Source organism: Daldinia decipiens (genome assembly GCF_022478715.1).
Source record: "Daldinia decipiens strain CBS 113046 unplaced genomic scaffold F4813scaffold_24, whole genome shotgun sequence".
In the NCBI taxonomy this organism is placed as follows: Eukaryota; Fungi; Ascomycota; class Sordariomycetes; order Xylariales; family Hypoxylaceae; genus Daldinia; species Daldinia decipiens.
The window spans coordinates 24,890-44,430 of record NW_026054567.1 but is presented as its reverse complement, the minus strand read 5'-3'; the positions used below and the strand labels follow the sequence as shown (position 1 = coordinate 44,430).

General features: G+C 48.3%; 6 protein-coding genes across 6 annotated transcripts; 4 read left to right on the top strand and 2 right to left on the bottom strand.

Annotated features, from left to right (window-relative positions):
- Positions 1-6,005: 6,005 nt before the first annotated feature.
- On the top strand, positions 6,006-7,211 carry F4813DRAFT_390841 (chitin synthase III catalytic subunit; the record flags this gene model as incomplete). Its single annotated transcript, XM_049247073.1, has 6 exons — positions 6,006-6,035; positions 6,117-6,152; positions 6,223-6,316; positions 6,367-6,454; positions 6,509-6,602; positions 6,663-7,211. The coding sequence occupies 6 exons, from the start codon at positions 6,006-6,008 to the stop codon at positions 7,209-7,211; spliced, it is 891 nt and encodes a 296-aa protein (XP_049098126.1).
- A 637-nt stretch (positions 7,212-7,848) lies between these two features.
- On the top strand, positions 7,849-10,157 carry F4813DRAFT_135680 (TFIIH basal transcription factor complex, subunit SSL1). The gene is made up of 2 exons (XM_049238782.1): positions 7,849-8,853; positions 8,924-10,157. Exons 1-2 carry the CDS (start codon positions 8,267-8,269, stop codon positions 9,783-9,785), a joined length of 1,449 nt encoding a protein of 482 aa, XP_049098125.1. The 5' UTR covers positions 7,849-8,266; the 3' UTR covers positions 9,786-10,157.
- A 179-nt stretch (positions 10,158-10,336) lies between these two features.
- On the bottom strand, positions 10,337-12,233 carry F4813DRAFT_135798 (4-hydroxyphenylpyruvate dioxygenase). The gene has a single exon (XM_049238783.1). It carries the CDS (start codon positions 11,770-11,772, stop codon positions 10,534-10,536), a length of 1,239 nt encoding a protein of 412 aa, XP_049098124.1. The 5' UTR covers positions 11,773-12,233; the 3' UTR covers positions 10,337-10,533.
- Positions 12,234-13,799, top strand: F4813DRAFT_135799 (uncharacterized protein). The gene is made up of 2 exons (XM_049238784.1): positions 12,234-12,637; positions 12,701-13,799. Exon 2 carries the CDS (start codon positions 12,757-12,759, stop codon positions 13,546-13,548), a length of 792 nt encoding a protein of 263 aa, XP_049098123.1. The 5' UTR covers positions 12,234-12,637; positions 12,701-12,756; the 3' UTR covers positions 13,549-13,799.
- Positions 13,800-14,609: 810 nt separating this feature from the next.
- On the top strand, positions 14,610-15,425 carry F4813DRAFT_381568 (60S ribosomal protein l27e; the record flags this gene model as incomplete). The annotated part of the gene is made up of 3 exons (XM_049245693.1): positions 14,610-14,672; positions 14,907-15,305; positions 15,360-15,425. 3 exons carry the CDS (start codon positions 14,610-14,612, stop codon positions 15,423-15,425), a joined length of 528 nt encoding a protein of 175 aa, XP_049098122.1.
- Positions 15,426-16,308: 883 nt separating this feature from the next.
- Positions 16,309-18,257, bottom strand: F4813DRAFT_135628 (TPT-domain-containing protein). Its single transcript, XM_049238781.1, has 5 exons — positions 17,711-18,257; positions 17,570-17,637; positions 17,286-17,509; positions 16,815-17,222; positions 16,309-16,762 (listed from the first exon to the last, which is right to left on the bottom strand). The coding sequence occupies exons 1-5, from the start codon at positions 17,845-17,847 to the stop codon at positions 16,397-16,399; spliced, it is 1,203 nt and encodes a 400-aa protein (XP_049098121.1). The 5' UTR covers positions 17,848-18,257; the 3' UTR covers positions 16,309-16,396.
- Positions 18,258-19,541: the final 1,284 nt, after the last annotated feature.

Below are 19,541 nucleotides of genomic sequence, written 5' to 3'. Positions count from 1 at the left end.
TGTTGCCTCGACATCTAGGTAGATGAAGTATGACACAAGGGATAAGGATATTGCCATCGCGACGGCACCTGTTAGGAGAATAACTCGACGTCCCCATCGATCCACTATATACCACGGTGGGATTGTTGAGAGGAAGTATGTTATGCCATTGATACCAGTCATCTTGACCGCATCGTGTCCAATCCAACCACCAGATTCGAAGACGTATGGTGCGTAGTACGAGATGACGTTGATGCCATTGAGTTGGGCTAGAGCTTGCGCAGACATAGCAATGAAGACCCGAGTCTTGTAACGTCGGAACATCTCCGAGTAAGATCGCTCGCCTTCCATGCGTTGAAGCAGAACATTCATCTTAATTTCTCGATATTCCTCTCTTGCTTTTGGGTTGTGAATATCACCGCCGCCGTACAGATTAGCAATAACCACAATACCCTCCTCATCGTGGTCATTGTCGAGTAACCATCTATAATTGTCAACGCAAGCAACTCAAAATGAAGGATGGAACACTACCTTGGAGATTCAACAATGACTAGACTACCGAAACCTAGTAGGGCTCCCATCACGCACTGCATTAGTAGAGGAATGCGCCACGACATATCGCTCTCAATGTAGCCGCAGAAGTAATCAACCCAAACGGATGTCGTGTAACCAATAATGTTACCCGAAAACTCGATACAGGCCAGTTTACCCCTGTTGTGAGGGGGAGAGATTTCGGACTGGTAGACAGGCACAATGGTTGATAAGGAACCAACACCCAGACCTGCAATAATTCTGCCCAGCATCATCATGGGCATGTTAGCAGCTAAGGTCTGTAAAGCGCCGCCGACGAAGAAGATCATGGAGCCATATAGAATCGTTCTTCGTCGACCGATGATATCGCCGACTCTTCCCACTATTAACGATGATACTAAGGCACCAATCTCGAGGATAGCAACCATCGTACCAATCTCTGCTTTCGAGGGATTCTTAAAATAATCCCTAAAGAAGGGGCCCCTGCGATAGCGTTGTTAGAAGATAAGACGACGAGGTTAGTTGAACTATAATAATTGCCAAGCTCTTACGTGATGATACCCGACATAACTCCTTGGTCATATCCAAATAGGAAAACACCTAACGAGACGAATATACTCGTAAAATAGCTGTGAACATGATCAGCACGTCTTGCTTTGGACGCTTGGGAACGCGTAATGCGAACATAAGGGGCTTGCCCGTAAGGCCGTGTATCCCGGCACCCGGCATGATGGCGGCTATGAAACGCTCTGCTCTTGAGGGGCGGCGTGGAGAGACTTCGGGAACCTCGATTGCTTCTTTATCGATAGTCCTGGGGAGGGATCTAGATCTAGAAGAGCGATAATTGCTATGCTCGGAGACAGAGTTTCTAAACTGGACGCGTTTGTGCTTAGGGTGACGTTTCAGAACCCCCGAGAATAGGTCCTCGTTTACGGAGGTATCGGCGAGGGTCTTCCGCAAAGGATCCTCCTCATCTGCCAACTGCTCTGCGATATCACCGGTATCAGTCCAGGAGTCGGAGTCGACAGAGTCGGAGGAGGAGCGTCTCTCGTGAGAGTGCTGATCCCGGTGACCGGCCAGCAATGACGTCGATTGGGCACCGCGTTCGGATCGATTGGTTAAAGTCCTCAGAGGAATGTTTGAGGGAAGACGGGTTGATTTTGGTGAAGGAATCTTGGAATTGTTGGGGCTGTCAAGCAGCAGCGCCCTCCTGCCGTGATAGTATCGATTGGAATTGAGTTGGGGAATGCGGAAAAGGGTGGAGTGAGTATATAAGACAGGGCCCCAAGATTCAGTGTCATCCGGGCCTGACGAGTGACGAAAGGCGTCGACAAGTTTTTCGACCAGCAACGCAGGTAGGTGGATCAACAAGCACAAGACACATGCAACGCTGAATCTGGTCCAAACAAGGTACCACGCACTGTAGGTACAAAGGGACAAGTTGCGACCAACAGAGCTATCCCGAGAACGGGAGTCGGGCTCAGGGCAATATCGATTAAAAAAAGAATCGTAGCGAGAATTGGTGTTTTGGTCGAATAATAGTATAGGTATAATTATATGTATTGAGACAAGCGATTGAGAAAAAGGAATGAACCGTAGGTTGAATGAGGTAAGTTTCGAAAAAAAGAAAAAGTTAGAAAAGCCTGGCCCTTCGGAATAGAGGGATAGATCGATAAATCCTACCTGCAATCCCCTATTTTCAAAAGTTCAGGGAGCGAGAAGGCAACCCGCTGATCTTACTGATCTTAGGCGTCTTAGCCTTTACAGATATGTACTCCGTCTATATGGGCACTGTACAGCAGCCTTTCTTTTCTGCGGTAATTGCGACGGTAGCCTTGGAGGTTTTCAGGGTAACTGCAGGTCTTGGTGTGGGGTAAGAGACCCCCACAGCGTCTTACAACAGACGCTGTAAACCTGTACAAGCCTGTACTGCACCGTATTTGATTACAGATAATGACCTATTCGACCACTTGTACTATACCGTATTCTTTACACAAAACAACTGTGCTTTGTACGCCGTGACAATTCGTATTTTGAGGTGCCGGATAGCCTAGAATCACCGAATCACCGAATCACCTTTAACATGGCTTCTAGATGATATAAAATATAGGTAAGCTGCCTATTGTCGAATACCACGTGCAGCTCTAGATGAACGGCTACGTCTTCGTCCGAGCTATTATTTCACAACTCAATTCGTAGGCAGAAAGATGGTCGTCACATGATGCGTCTAGAGTTTAGTGCCAGGTTTATCAGGTTTATCAGGTTTATCAGGTTTATCAGGTTTATCAGGTTTATCAGGTTTATCAGGCTTGTTCTTACGGGGATCATCTTTCTATTTGGAAAGCCAAGCTACGCAAATCAGATCCCCTTTGGGAAGACGCATTACGATATCCTATAACACATGTCAAATCCTCTTTTCTCAATTCAGCGAATGAAGTAAACGATATGCAGAGGACCAAAGAGCACCAGTCGGGTCAGGTGTTGACTCGTTGCATATTCAGCCGTCTGGGTATAGCGGCTCCAGTATGCAACAGAATGCATCAGAATGCATCAAAATGCAAACAGACCCACGATGGCATCATAGCATAAAATACTGCTCCTCCAGTCCCCAAAGCGGTCAACACAAATGTCACTTGAGGATGCAACACCCCAGAAAAACACCACTCTTTAGAACGAACCCTTTCCCAGTTCTACCAATGTCTCAGATTGCTACTTAGATATTGGGGAACGCTTGGATCACGAGGTCCTTCTTACATACTGTTGTAGGGCCCGGGGAGCGTTAGGCTGATCATCCAGTTTCCCCTCGGCTCCCCTCAATCCCCCTCGCCCGAGAGTCCTTGATCGCACGCAGGCACGTGGAAAGTGAACACATACTGGGGTACGTATTGATGAAGTTCGACTCGCTACTTTTATTAATCCAGCTGTTATTAATCTCATCGACATCTCGTAGCACAGACCTGTCTATTTAAGCTTAGACCATGATGCTCAGAAAACCCACTCTTAGGGCTTATTCTAGCAAACGTTATTATTTATAGTACTATGTAAGTTCAGGCCATGCTACACCCATCGAATAATTTCGACGTTACACCGCTGAGCTCAGTTGCCCGCTCCTGGTATTGTTCGAGACTTGATGGCTCTTTCGATGGCTCTTTCGATGGAAGCTCACTTCGCCGGAGTATCTAGAAGCTCCGATATAGCTCATCGCTTACTTACACATTTACACATTTGCACACTTCCACGTCCACCATCCCAGACCAGAAGTTTGGAAAAGCTACTTGAAATTATCTCACGGCAAACATAAGTCCAAATTAAGAACAGGCTGAGCACCACCATAGGCTATCAACGTCAAGGCATCGGATATCGCGGCCTGGGAAGTATGAAGAAATGTGGCTGAAACGTTGAGGTCCTTTGTCAGACTCTCACCATGCGCGCTGCCGCCTCAATACCTAACACCCCGCATCCCAAACACGCGGATATTGAAACTCAAATGCCATCACGATATCTACTTGGCTTCCACATCCGTAGCGAGCGGTAGAGTACGACCGGCATGGGACCCTTAAAGACATGATGGTTGCGGCGCTCTAAGTGGCTTACGAACCCAGCGAGGGCAATCCAAGACAGAGCAATGCTTCGCAACTACATATATCATTAGGTAGGTTATACTCAATTTTATAGGTAATTGCACAATGCATTCTTATAGGATCGCCATGTCTCAGGGCCGCTCTCATCAGATACAATATACAATGCCGTCAAATTACTGTCAAGCCAGTAGAATTGACGATACGGCACCAGTAGTTGATGCGCTTGATCCACATGTAAGGCGTCTATGTATGTGCGTTTCTGGCAAACGGACCGTAAGCGAATTCATCCAAGATTGCATGAAGAACCAAGGGTCGGCGGGTAGTGGTAACATTGGCCCAGAGAGGAACGCAGCGCAAAATAAAGGTAGGTATCATATGCATGGAACTTTACCATACAGCCATCTTGAGGTACCTGGGTACTTAGTAGCCCTTTCGTCGTGGCTGTAGGTACGGATCTGTACAATACGGATCCGTACATAGGTATATAACCGACAAGTTCACGACATACAATATCCTATGCGAAGGCTTGGCCGAGTTAACCAGAGAACGAGTATCGAGAAACGCTACGAATGCGTTCCTAACAATCACAACGGAACGTGTTAACGAAGATGTGGCGATGGGACGTCAGGTACAGACAGCACAGCTAATGAGATAAAGATTGTCGTCTGTAAGTGGGCAGACAACAAATCTTCTTATCGCGAGAGGCTACAATACAGTTCATCACGCATGAAGATGATCCAATCCAAATTACTTACAAGCTGATGGATCCCTTAGACTAGCTCCCACACGTAACTTTCTAAGCCATCCCACGAAGGATGTACAGCCTTTTTTTTTTTTTTTATGCAAGACATCGCGCTGATCTGGTCCTCCGGTTGGCGAACACAATTTTTTTTTCGTCTGCTATGTTACGGTAAGGCACGTCAGGGAGGCTATTGGGTTCACTCCAAACTTATACAAAATAAGGTAAGTAGTAGCCTTCGAACTTAACGATATTCTGGCGCTCGTACCTCATATTGTGATGGGATCGAACTGATAGTGAGTTTTGGCGCGGACTAGTTGTTAAAGTGTGAAATTGGAAATTGGCCGTCCCCCCTGCAAAACTCAGACAAACCAGATTTCCGGCCCCTGCTCATAATGTATGCCGAATCGCGTTGTTCCTGCCTCTTTTCTCAGGAACAATAAGACCAAAATAGGTTTGGGACAATTTAAAGGAGACCCGCTGTTCCCAATTCCTACCAACCAGAATCGACTCTTACCTTCCTCGCCTGTTCACTCACAATAGATTACTTACCAAGTCTACTACGCCATTACCTACACAGGGTAGCTTCGTCTTTCTCGTTGTAGAAGGCGCCAGGGGATCCCAAGGTTGGCCTAGCAAGACCAATCACGCTAACGTGCAACTTGGCCCGGAACCTCGCAAGCTGCATGCCCTCATTTCCTCTCTCTTCCATCTAATCATCTAATCCCTCTCCCCGTGGAGGATCACACAAAAAAACACTTCAACTCACTTTCTTGGAAAACAAGAATTATCACGACTAGGTTCGAGATACCATAATTGGAGAGGAAGGGAGTTTGTGGGGGAATAATCGGACTACATCATAACCGTCCCAGCCTTGATCCAACCTTGGTCTCATTTCCAGCCCCAGGCACGAATCGACATTGAGAACAAACGCTGCGAGTCAGGTTGCGTTCACCTATCTGGCGCAAAGATCCACAGCAATCTCTGTCTATATCATTGCAATTCAGAATACGGCGTCGGCTAAGCTTATCACGAACCTGTGCACGTTCGAATATCATTATATCGACAAGCTAAGAAAGTAGAGCATTATTCATCTCAAGTCCCGTAATCCGACGAACTATCTCTACCTCGTTCAACTATCTATCTTTGCGCGGTTCCCTCGCGCCGCAACGCAAATGGGGTCAACAAATTTTGGTAATTTCGACGTATGTCTTCCTCAGGCCGGATTATGGACAATGCTCTCCCATTATGCTCACGAGCAATGCTAACATCGCTATGCTATTCAGGCGTTTTGCCGCGATTCGACTTTACCGGTCTGCAATGTACGTCCGCCTAGTGACACGGCTATGCAATATCCCGCCAAACACCCGAGGTCGCTAACACATGAATTAGGTTCTCTCGGAAAGTCATGACCAACGAGGCGGATGGGGCGGTTGCGAGCTACAAGGCATCCCTCTATCTGGTGGTCGCTACTTGGGAAATCTAGGTTCGTCTGGCTGGTACGGAACGAGGTGAATTACCGCTGACGAAGAGCAGGGTCTATATTACTTTGCGGTATCGCCATTGTCGTTTCAGCATTGCTATTGTTGCGTTCGGAGAAAAAGAAGGCTGCAGTTGGCCGGAGGTCCGTGTCCCTTACTTTCACTTCGCAGGCCATTTTGACTGACATGGTTTGTAGGGAGATGCAGTTGTTCCTCCTCGCCTTTATCATACTCGAGATATGCGAAATATTCACAGTTGGGGAGTTTCCTCTTAATGCGACAGTGCGGATCGTACGTAACATCTCGACAAAATTAATACTCGGTGCTAGCGAAGCTAACTTGATTACCTAGGCCTTCACCGGAATCCACGTCGGAATGATCATCGCGACGACATGGATTCTACTACTTAATGCTATCGTAGGATATCAGATCCTCGATGATGGCACTCCGGTTTCCATGGGACTCATGTTCCTCTCTGGTGCTATCCTCTTTGTCGGTACCGGTTATATCACGCTCGATACGGGATTTCACTGGACCAACCAATTTATTACCAGGGCCGACGAACATTATCGAAACATCGCACTTTACGTACTCTACCAGCTCGCCCCGCTTGTTTTCCTCGTGGCCTTCTTTGTCCTGGAAGCCGTTCTCGTCCTCAGAATCTTAGGTGAGATTCGGCCCATGATCTATCTCGCAGGCGCTGCTGTTCTGTTTGCGATAGGCCAGGTCTTCAACTACGTCATCAGTCCGTACATTTGCAACGGAACTAGCGGCAAGATCGACGGTGCGTTATTTGAGACGCTCTTCACTCTACTCTCGGTCGTTATGATCTGGGTATTCTGGTCGAGCATCACCGAAGATGACTGGCCGATTGCTAGCCAGCCTACAGGCTACCCTTAATTTTTCTCTCATTTTACTACGGCGTCGGCGTTCAGGTTCACCAAATATACCCGTTCTTGTTCTCTTCTTCTCATTCCTTGGCCGTTTCCCGTTGGCAACCATGTCGTTTTGCAGGGAACAGCAATAACAAAAAATACAATTGAAAATTTAATGCACGTAGAAATCCTAGTTATCCTAAGCAAGGGTGGGCCGAAAAAGCACGATCGCATGCGCAACGCAATACGAAGCGACGCAAATACGCTTGGAGGGAGGGCGGAGGGGGGGGGGCGTGATATTCATACATAGGTTGGCAGATGTGCCATTCGCCAGTTGGCGGAGAGCTAGCTTAAAGGCGTGGTTGATAGTATACCCCGGATGTGTGCGACTAATATATATGAGGTCGTATGGTACAGTTGAATAGTTCCGAGCTTGACGAGCCACGTTAGTGAAATATTTTCTTCTTTTCATGCTGCATGACGTGAGTGAGGCGGAATTATGTACCAGGTCTACATGCTATTGTATGATATATACATGTTACATGTACATAATAATAATAGTAGAAGCAGCATGAACATGTCCATATGCCCCACATGTACTACTCTAGAAGTAAAGTTAGAAACGAACCTATTATCTAGAGCTTTTCTGATTGGCCTAAATTCCAAAAGCTAAATACAAGGCTGTATATTTTCGGCAATAGCACTTTAACAAAGAAAGAGGTAGCAGCCTCGTCTTCTAAACCTCTTTATTTTTATTTACTTGGGCACTCTAGGTACTCTAGGACTATCGCAATACTTCCTTTTGGTAGCGCTATATCAAGAACTATCATATTATTTCCAGGGCTATGCTCTTCTTTAGAAGGCCCCTCAACAATGCTCTTAAAGTATTATAGGATACCCTCAGCTGCGTATCTACCTACATTCAGAGCTTAGGTCCCCATTCCTTTCTTCCCTTCTTTTCTAATTTCATAACACGACACCTCCCGACACAGAGGACACGTTATCCACTCAATTCTTGCCGATCCTTTTCGAAATCCCAACGGTACAAGCACGAAATCAATCTCAGAGCGTGATTAGACCATGGCCGACTCCGATGGTGAATTCCAGGCTGACGGCTCCGATGACGAGTTCGGCGATCACCAGGTAACATCCAGTACCCGAAACGATACGCGATCGCGGAATCGAACCGACAAGAGCAAGAAGGGTGTTCGCAAGGGCGCGAAGGCTGCCTGGGAAGATATCCAACGGTCGTGGGACACAGTCGTCGAAGATGCCGACGGTACACTCACGGGAGCGATCGAGGGCCGTGCCGAAGCGGAGAAGCGGGCGCGACTGCTTAAGGATACGACGCCATTACAACGTGGTATCATACGACACCTTGTTCTAGTTTTAGATATGTCCTTCGCCATGCTCGAGAAGGACCTGCTGCCCAGCAGGTACGAACTGGCCATGGCCTACGCCTCCCAATTCGTGAGAGAATACTTCGAGCAGAACCCTATCTCCCAACTAGCGATTCTAGGCATGCGGGACGGCGTCGCAGTCAGGATAAGCGACATGAGCGGAAATCCGACAGACCACCTAGAGAAGTTACAGGGCTGGGTCAAGCAGGAGCCTCAGGGAAACCCAAGTCTGCAAAATGCCCTGGAGATGTGCAGAGGTGCTCTATTGTGGGTTTCTACAGCTTAATCGGAAAGGATGAAGGAAGCGGAATGACTGACGATTTTTTTTTGGGTATAGCCACACACCATCGCATGGAACGAGAGAGGTCGTGATAGTCTACGGCGCCTTGATGTCTAGCGATCCGGGAGACATACATGAGACGATCAATGCGCTAGTCACTGATAGGATACGCGTGTCTATAGTAGGCCTCGCCGCACAAGTGGCTATCTGCGACGAACTCTGCTCGAAGACCAACGGGGGGGATAGCACCAGCTATAGTATAGCTTTGCACGAGGAGCATTTTAGGGATTTACTAATAGCAATCACGACGCCGCCCGTTACGCGGACGCAGGAGCAGAGCAACGCCAGCTTGCTTATGATGGGCTTCCCCTCGAGGACCCTCGCGGTCGGCGGCAGTACCCATTACTGCGCATGCCACAACCGGCCAACGCGCGAAGGCTACGGCTGCACCCGCTGCGGATCGCGTGTCTGCAGACTACCCGCCGAGTGTCCCGGCTGCGGGCTCACACTCATCTTATCCACACATCTAGCCCGATCATACCACCACCTATTCCCACTGCGCAACTGGGTCGAAGTGCCATGGACCCAAGCCAAGCGCTCCAAGGCCTGCTACTCGTGTCTTACGCCGTTTCCCGAGCCTGCCAAGACCAAAATCTCGGTCAAGGGCAAGGAGAAGACCGGCGGCGGCGGCGGCGGTGGCGCAAAACCACCGCCGCCGAGGGGTCTCAGCGAGTCTGGTAGGTACGCCTGCGAGGTCTGCAGAAATCACTTCTGCATCGATTGCGATTTATTCGCTCACGAGGTCCTACATAATTGCCCCGGATGCCAGAGCGATACTCGAGGCGCGCAGAATGGCGATCCCGGCGGCGGTGGTGGTGGTAATGGTGGTAGTAACGGCGCTATGGAGATAGATTCGTAGATCCTTGGATGGGCTCAAAAAGGAAGTTCGCCTAGTGCGAGATAGATCATATATCAGTCAGATTGGGTCTTTTGCAAGGTTAGCGTAGTCTGTTACTTGCTTGCTTGCTTGCTTGCTTATTTAGGGGCTGGATTTCTGTTTTTTGCTTCTCTCGAGGGAATGTCCGCCTTCTGGCATTAGGTATATGACCTATGACCTATGACCGACTGTTATTGTTGCATGGAAAAGGGGGCGTTGGCGGGGCCGCATACTAGTACTACTACTACTTATCGTTACTGGATGGGGTATTTGCACCAGACTCGATTCGAGGATGCGGTTATTCTTTCGTATAGAGAGGGTGCTTCGTGCGCTTAGTTGGGGTGGGGAGGGAGAGGAAGAGGAAGAGCAGTATAGATGGCATTATAATGGAATAAATGACAGAAGATTAGCCAGCTAGGTAGCTATAGCTATTTTATTTACAGAGGCAGCTTTATAACGGCTACATATACAGAGTTGTAGCATAGCCCTCCTAAGCTACCATATCCTATCCTATCCCATCCCATCCTTCGTCCATCGATGATGCGACATACAATTAGTCAATGAATCAATCTCGCTGTTGTTATGCCATGGTCTCGTTAAGTATTAGGTTAGGTATATCATACATGCGCCCTCTTCGTCCTCACTTGCTGTCTGACAAGCATGGTAGAGGATCATCATCATCTTCTTCTTCTTCTTCTTATTCTTCCTCCTCCCGTATCTTCTAACCTACCTACAAGTTCCCCCTTTGCGCCTGTTCTCGCTCAATAGCCTCGAACAGGCTCTTGAAATTCCCGGCGCCAAACCCGCCGAAATCGTGGCGCTGGATGATCTCTACAAACACCGTCGGCCGGTCTATAAGCGGCTTGGTGAATAGCTGTAGCAAGTACCCGCCCTCGTCGTAATCGATCAGGATGCTCAGCTTCTGCAGCGTTTCGAAGTCCTCCTCCAGCTCCCAGCTCCTCTTCTCCGCACGCATGCGTTCCTTCATAGTCTCGTAGTACGTATCCGGGACGGCAATGAACTCGACCCCCCTAGCGCGCATGGCCGTGACCGCGGCCACGATGTCGTGGGTCAGTAGCGCGATGTGCTGGACGCCGGGCCCGGAGTTGAACACTACGAACTCCTCGATCTGGGACTTCTTCTTGCCGGGCGCGGGCTCGTTGATGGGCATTTTTACGACCTCGTTGGCGCTGCTCATGACGATGCTACGCAACGCGCTAAACTCGGTGCATATCTGGCTGTCGTCGACGGACCAGAAGCGGTGGAACGACAGACACCGCTCGTAGAACTCGCAGGCGGCCACCATATCGTCCCACGACTGGTTGCCGACGCAGTGGTCGATGCGGGCAAGGTCGACGCGCGGGAGGACTATACTAGAGGGCGGGGATGAGCGCGCTTGGAAACCAGGAAGGAAAGGGCCTGTGTAATTCCGCCGCGAGATGAGAGTGTGTGTTGTATCGCCGTATGTCCGAATTACAGCCGTTAGTACGTCACCGTTCTGCTTGTCGCGGTGGAGCGTGGGGGGCTGGACGGAGATGGCGCCTTGTTCTACGGCGTGGTTATATACGCCCTCCACACTATCCACTTCAAAAGCGACGTCCCGAACGGCATCGCCGTGTCTCTCGAGGTGGTCGTGCATCTCCTTGAGCTGCTTACGCTCGTCCTCGGTGATGGGTTCATCTTTAGGTAAATAAGTATACGAGCGGATCGGAGATGTGAATACGAAGCGGATGTCCCCGCAGGCCACGACGTGCGATGTGAAGTACCGACTACCAGTCTCTAGACCCCGGTATGCAACCGTGTTGAAGCCGAAGAGCGTTGTGTAGTACGACGCGGCCTGCTTTGCGTTTCCTACCCACCAGGTGATGTGATCGTAGCCCTGGAAGTTGGGCACGCCAGCCTGAACGGCGTACTCGTCTGCGTGCGGGGAGTACCTAGGGGGAGATTCCGAGATCGCGGAAGGCGCCATATTTATATGATTTGGTTGACTGGCTTATACTCTAGAGGGCTTGCTTAGGATGGTAGATAGTTAAAAGTATAGATACCTGTTGGGGAGAGAGTAAACAGGTAGCTATGTAAGTGCTAATATGTGTAATGTGATTTTGAACACGAAATCTAGAAAGAGAAAACCTTAAGAGATAAAAATACACATATGAGAGATCTTCAATGTCATCTTACCTAACCTGTCTATCTATTCCTACCCGCCCTTTGATCCTAACAATATAACGGTTAAAGGGGGATAGGCCAGGGACTCTAGGTCGGGACGAATTCCGCACATCTTCCCATATGCCGGCTCCAGCTTATACGGCAAGGAGCGTCCCAGGCAACCATTACTGGTAAAGGGTCGTCAGACGGGCATTTGCGAAGCTGGCTTACCGATACGCTCGACGTGATAGGGCCGTGGAGCCTCTCAACCCAAATTTGGCGGCTGCGGAAACAAAGACGTCAGACTGCCGAAGCTAGCCGCTCCCCGTAGCTCATCCTCCCGGACCACGCGCAGTTATCCGACACAACCCATTGCTTGTACGTCCAATGAGGCGAGATGGCTTGGGACGGCTAGAAGGGGAAGAATGTATGTCCTTATCTTGCTGACCTTAGGTGCTGCAGGTGAAGGTTCGCGGAAGGTAGCAGCACTCTTCGGCATTGTATTACATAGTGACCTGTAGGTGCCGAAGTGGAGAAACGACGTTGTCTGAACGCATGATAAGACGTACAGAGCTAGGGCTTGAGTGTTGGTATATCATTGATCAAGCTGGGCCGTCCTACATGCATATCTGCTGTATCGCCCATTCCATTTATTCGAGGCCATTCCAGTTAAGATTTCTCGATATACTGTATGACCACACCATAACTGCCGTGTAGCTGTTTTTATTCTCACATCACAATCCGCCCAGAAGCGTCTTAGCACCCATTCGTCGTCACGATATCTTAGTTAGGCCCAGAAATACTCAATATGGCGACAAGCTCCCTTAGCCGTCGAGACTTTAACGTCCTTGAGAAGATCAAGGATCCGGAATCGAATCCAACAACAGCTGTTCTTGTGGATGACACATTGCCTAAAGATCCGAATATAACAGACACATCCGTATATGACCGTGTCTCTCGGAGAGAGCGGGATATCGTACTGGCTATGCAGCAGCTTGAGATGCAACTGGCCGGCTTGCGGTCAGCACCCACAGCAGAGCCGATACAGGAATATCGACAATGCTTGTCTGAACTCGGGGAACTCATAACAGAATACCCCAAATACGCTAGTGCACGAAACAATAGAGCACAGGTCTTTAGGAGGCTGTACGGAGATGCACTGCTGTTATCTGGTGATCAGGCCTCGAGAGGATTGTTAAGTGAGGTTGACGAGCTCGAGAAATCTCAAGCAGCAGATCTGGCCCTTTCCGATCTAGACCAGGCCATTTACCTGCTGACTCCAAAGAGCATATTCGCGGCTATATCACCACAAGCCGGAAAAACTCTGTCACTCGCGCACACCCAACGAGCAGCGATCTACCATATGACCTCCAAGTCCTTTCAGGCCGGAAGTAAAATCAACATTGTCGGAAGAAAGGAGGAAGCGTGGAAAAAGAATGACTTCGAAGAGGCAGCATCGAGAGATTTTGCCTTGGGAGGAAGATATGGAAACGATATTGCGAAAGCTTTGGCTGTGAGTACTAATCCCACAGCCAAGCTTTGCGGTCAGATGGTTAGGGAGGCCATGAAGAAGGAATATGGCCCCGCATATGCTTCGTAGCGAAGCTGCTTGGTTAATTTCCAACGAGTCGTTGAATAACTCCATTAGAGAATAGCCCCCAGTCGTTGAAAGAGCTGATCTGACTGAACACAATAATGATGATAAGTATGATGCCGAATTCTTCAGTCCTGTCCACCACTATCGAGGATGAACTTCTTATCTTGAATTGGTTGGTACTTAGCCAATACACGCATGAAGACTTGGCTTGTAGAGGAAGTTGCATTGATTTTGATTTTGGTTGGTTGGTTGGCTGGTTGATATAATAAACATAGCGAAGCCTCAGACTGAACTCAGAGAGTATATAGAATATTCCATCACTCAGTGATAAATATACCCACTATAGAATTGTGTGAACAACATGCCCAAACCACAAGTCTCTGCTAACAAGACGTAGGAGGTATGGTGGTTTCACTGTTCGATATGGGTATCATTGTGCCGGTTTACTGAACAGATTACTGACTCGTCTAAACGAAGCTTAAATTAGAAATGAATACTCATTTTACTATGTGTTATATATGAGATATGTACCTCTTCCCAGCTTCGACCGTCTGCTGTGTCGTTTTGCCCTTCTCCTTGCCTTCACGGTTAATTCTTGTAGCTGCTGCTCCGAGTCCAATCGCGACGGCAAAGATAGGGTCCGCCACGCGGGAGATGATATATGTTGGGGGAGCCATTTGAATGAGTCTTCCAGTAGGGATGTATTGTTGACCTGTTGACCTGTTGATCGTCCTTTATAGTTGTGGCTATGAGTAATCCGTAAAGCTCTCGATATAAAACAAGCCTCTTGAGCTTCCGATCCATTCCCCACTTTAACTTTTCTTATCAAATTGCTTAAAAGCTTAGACCACGTGAGATAGCTCGAAAAGCCCCACCCCACACAATCAAGCCAATCAACTAAATGAACCCTTTCTTCGCTTAATTTTCTCAGGCACATTTTGGATTTTCTTAGCCCATCGCAAACAACCTTTACTATCGAATTCATTCTCAATCGACCAATTCGCCAACCCACCGACAACACCTCGACTTCCCTTTCGACAAACGACGACAGCGAAGCCGATAAGATGAAGTTCCTAAAGGTTGGCCGAGTAGCCATCATAACCCGTGGCCGATATGCCGGAAAGAAGGTACGTAACAGACGAAAAAAAAAAAATGAAATTCGAAGAATTGAAGACTTGTTGGATATATACCTATATATGGTGGATTGGATTTGGCACAACCACGATCTCCGAGAAGCCGCGTCGGAATTATTGTATAAGCACAAGCATATATACGGCCCCTCATGATTTTACACCACATCGATATATTTATATAGTCGGAAAGAAATTGGGAACACTATTCTAACGGATCCAACTCTCCAGGTCGTCATCATCCAGCCCGTCGACAGCGGCAACAAGGCACACCCCTACGGCCACGCCCTAGTCGCAGGCATCGAGCGCTACCCCTCCAAGATCACCCGACGCATGTCTAAGTCGCGACAGGACAAGCGATCTAAGATCAAGCCTTTCATCAAGGCCATCAACTACAACCACCTGATGCCCACACGATACACCCTCGAGCTCGAGGGCCTTAAGGGCGTCGTTTCCGGCGAGACCTTCAAGGAGGTCAGCCAGCGCGAGGACGCCAAGAAGAACGTCAAGAAGGTCCTCGAGGAGCGCTACACGAGCGGCAAGAACAGATGGTTCTTCACGCCCCTGAGTACGCGTCCCTCTTCTTTTCTCTTTACTTACCTATCCACGCCCACCTTAACCTCTATATTCGTCTCTCAAAAATTAAAAATACAAAAGAGAAATAACGCTAACTCCCCCTCGCAGAATTCTAATCCTTTCGTCTGCATACTTCCGTCGTTCGGTCTTAAGGGGGTTCGGTCTGGGATGTAAATCGCATCATCAATGGCATTAGGAAGCCTCAAAGGGTCTTGCTCTGAATTCAGAAACATGAAAAATGAACACATCTGATGAATGAAACCTCTCCGTCTCGGCCGTACCATGAGTGACTAGTCGGTGCTACTTTCCCTTGCGGATCCCTAGTGATTGATTTGCAGCTCATCAACTTGAGACTGACCGAGCCCGCCCGCCTGTATTACAGCCGGGCCTCTGGGATCAGTATCCGAGTTGTACGTAGGCTGGGTGGTTACTGGGCGTTGCAAGTATATAAGACTCCGTCACCAACGGATCAAACTGTTTCATATAGCAACACAGGATAATTGTAGGTAGCCATACCCCAGTAGAATTCTCAAAGCTCTTTTCCCGTTTTTATAGCCTAGGACTTCGATATTGCAAGGGAGTTTCACAATTAATTGTACTTCATTTTACCACCCCTATTGCTGGCCAGAATAGGTAGATAGTCTAAATGTATATCCCTTATGCTCAAGACCCTGCTCAACTCTGTACTCGAGACCACAACACTTCGACCGCGTAAAAACAATAAAACCATAAATTAACGTGCAAATTTAGTCTCGTTTTCATTCAGGTCTAATACCTCCTAGGCTCTCTAAGTTACATGAAGACTAGCCCTGTCTGTCGTAATGCGAGCAGATGCAACCCGACCCTTGCAATTGACGCCGTGTCTGCTATCTATAGCCGTACAATAAAATACCGCGTTGACTACCCTTTCATCAGTGTCCACGGTGTAAAAGAAAATCTCTTCAACTACTACCATCCCCTGCGAAGATGAAGCGGAAAATGTGCAATTATGTACCCGAAAAATCAGGAGAAACGCGTACTAGGTCATCACGTAGCGTTCCACCGTCAGACCCTGTTCTCATTAGAACCCGAGTTAGAACTCCCATCTACCTAGAAGATTACAAAGGCATACGGTGAAAGGAGAGGTTTCGTTGACACATATTCGCTCATGAGGAGACGCCAAACTTCTCAGCAGCACCGGAAAGATACTGCGAAGGATCGTAGGCGTAGTTAGGGGCCAAGCCGCCGAAGAGGATGAACACAAATAGTAATGCTGCCGCGATGACGATTACCTTGCGCAGAGCAGGGCGCGTAGCACCAAACTCGGCCCAGTGTCGGCCGGCCTCACCAGCATATCCCTTGATGGCCTCAAGACCAAGTTTGTAGTAGACCATACCACCGAGCGCAATGGTGTAACCGAAAGCCTGGAGGCCGGACACAGGGGTACCCCAAATGAGCATGGAGGCCAGAACAAGCATGACATCCTTGAGGACACCACAGAGGGTCATGATGACAGCAGAGGTCTTGCCAATCTATACAACTTATTAGTACCTGTATTAATTCCTCGGAGACGTTGAAACTTACCAGGAAGACAACTGAGACATTAAGGAGGAAGGCGCAAAGTCCGTTCAAAAAGAAGGTGAAAAGACCGACGTGGTAAACTTCAGCAATAGAGACCTTGGGAATCTCCCAAATGAGAGCGACAGCACCGTTCATGGCAGCGCAGATGGGTGCAAAGTAATACAGAGAGACGAGAGGGTCCATCTTGTATTCGGCAGAGCTGAGCAGGGCCTGGACAAGGTTGAGACGGATAGCTTCGAACATAAGACCTCCCAACTGGTAGAAGAAACCAATCCAGACGAATCGGATCTCACCGAACGAGGCAATCATGACACCAACAACGATGGCGGATACGTTGAGGAGCTGCTTGAGGTTGGGGGGTGCAAGACCCATGGCCCAGCTGGAAAGTAAGACTGCAACGGGGGTGGTGGCCTGTCGTAATCCTTCGTCAGCAACATTATACTTCCACGATAACACCTGCTCGATTATTCATACCTTGATCATCTGGATGAAAGCGACACTGAGGTAGAGGTAGGTCAAGTTACCGCAGATCAAACTCAAGCTGAAGAAGACACCGATAGGAACGATAGCACGGAGGTAGACGCGTCCAGTCATCTTGACAGACTTGCGACCATCAAGGAGGGTGGTATAGCGCGCCATCAACTGTGTTGCAATGGTCGCGAACGTCAAGTGATAGGTGGTCAAGATAACGGGGTAACCTAGGACACTATTAGATTACATTTACGGCAGTCAAGTCAACAATGTTCAGGGGCTCTTACGGAATTCGAGGGTGTCGAGAATCCATTTGTTGAACAGAATGACAGACGACGAAAGACTGATCCATACTCTGTAGCAACTTGTTAGCTACGCGTCCTTATCCTGAATCGTAATTATATTGACTCGGGGGAGACTCGACATACGCAACGTAGAAGGCCGGGTGGATGGCCGGCTTGGGAGGCTGAGGTTTGTCGGCCTCGGGGTTCGTGGTAGGCAAGATGGGGCCCTTTGGCTCCGGTCGGGGAACCTCACCAGAGGTGCGAGTCTTTTCGTCCGCCATTGTATTGATTATTCACGTTCGAAGTGAAGGTTGAAGGTTGAAGATTTGCCAGTGCGATGTAACTAAGAAGAAAGGGGTGGAATGAATTGAAGAGGACACGGATAATGAATGAGCGACAAGGCCAAGCCTGCTGAGACCAATTAAAGATGTAGGTGAATTTTGGGGAGTAGCGTATTAACTGTTTACAAGTTTCTGCGGTTGTTGCCGAATTGTCAACTTTTGTTTTCTCTCTTCCGTAAACTTCAAAACAAGAAGTTGTTTGTGGTGCGGAGGAGAGATTTGTCAACAACTGGAGGGGGAGCAGTGGTGACAAAAAAAAAAGAGGATGGACAAAAAGAGATGGTACGGCTAATAAATTTTCAGAATCAGAGAGGTGCTTCTACGGTCGACAGGCCTACCCAGGCCTACCCAGGCACACCTAGCCACCCTTCAAGCGGTATCAAGCAGTATCAAGCGGTACCTAAGTAGCACTATGTAATGCGGTACCTTGTAGCAATTTGTGATCCCAAGAGCTTATCCCGCACAATTTTAGCCCCAAACCCGCCCCAATTGAATCAGCGCTTTCTAACACGGTCGCATTATCAGTGCGTTCCGTCCACTACAAGCAACACTTGCAGGCATCTTTTCGGCCTATGTGCCTTTACTGTGGCAGCTGTTGTGGTACCGGTAAAGATAGGGTGATTGTACAGGTACAAACCACAATCTAATCCACCCCCACTACATAATGTAAAGCTCATTCCCTGGAATTCCCTGCGTCCAGGGGAGTCAGGGGCTAATAATTGCGTAGTGCTGCCCGAAAGGGATAAGCGCACGATGAGGAAATATCTAAAACCTGCAATCTACAGCCGCTGATGTCGTTTTAGGAGGCTCTCATTTTATCATTGGCTTGCATTAGAGCCCATTTTTGAATATCCCTCCCCACGACAGCCACAGAACAAGGACTTGGAGGTCATCCAATACAAATTTAGAAGATTACAATGCTTTCACATTAAAGAGTTTTTGTTTCAGGATAACATTCTATCTAAGAAGGAGGCATTTGCAACCTTTGCGAGACATACCAGATCATTTTAAGTCTAATAACAAATAGCATTCTTCACGTTCTGCGAGTTCGTGACTCGTTATTAAGTCGAGTCTAGGGAGTATGTTACGCTTTAGGCTTCCTACATGTTCCTTATTCCTGTTTTGTAATCCGGTAGGTACTTGTCAGCTCAACTCAACCTCGTATACAATACCGCACTACGAGTCTATCTACGAGTCTATACATAGGTATTCAGTCGGCGGGTGGGCTGGGCTGGGCTGATGGAGAAGCGGGATGTTTTGTCATGGAAAGAAACCATACATAGGTATATAGACATAGAAACAACGGACGAGCCGGAGAATATCCACCAAAAGATTTGTTTCATCTACTGCTCGTCATGAGATATCTAAAGCTTGTTCGTAGACTAAATCAGGGCTATCGATAAAATTACAGACTGTGCCGTTGCTACTCCGCTGTGACGTAGTGACGTAGTGTTACCGCGATAAAAAAGCAAAAAAAAAGTTCCGATTTCCAACCATGTTTTTTTTGGGCGGGCCAGGGCTATCAGAGGCTATCGTGAAAAGAGACAATGAGGCTACGCGGGGTCCTTCACACCATTTTTAGTCAATTGGCCGCTCGTCGCGCTGGACGTAAGGTTTTGTTCGTATCGAACGTC

Coding starts and splice junctions, on each gene's coding strand:
- F4813DRAFT_135628 (XM_049238781.1), bottom strand. CDS start 17,847: ATGGCGGACGAAAAGACTCGCACCTCTGGTGAGGTTCCCCGACCGGAG. Junction 17,510..17,569: donor TCTCGACACCCTCGAATTCC/GTAAGAGCCCCT, acceptor ATAGTGTCCTAG/GTTACCCCGTTATCTTGACC. Junction 16,763..16,814: donor ATGTCTCAGTTGTCTTCCTG/GTAAGTTTCAAC, acceptor TAAGTTGTATAG/ATTGGCAAGACCTCTGCTGT.
- F4813DRAFT_135799 (XM_049238784.1), top strand. CDS start 12,757: ATGGCGACAAGCTCCCTTAGCCGTCGAGACTTTAACGTCCTTGAGAAG.
- F4813DRAFT_135680 (XM_049238782.1), top strand. CDS start 8,267: ATGGCCGACTCCGATGGTGAATTCCAGGCTGACGGCTCCGATGACGAG. Junction 8,854..8,923: donor ATGTGCAGAGGTGCTCTATT/GTGGGTTTCTAC, acceptor TTTTGGGTATAG/CCACACACCATCGCATGGAA.
- F4813DRAFT_135798 (XM_049238783.1), bottom strand. CDS start 11,772: ATGGCGCCTTCCGCGATCTCGGAATCTCCCCCTAGGTACTCCCCGCAC.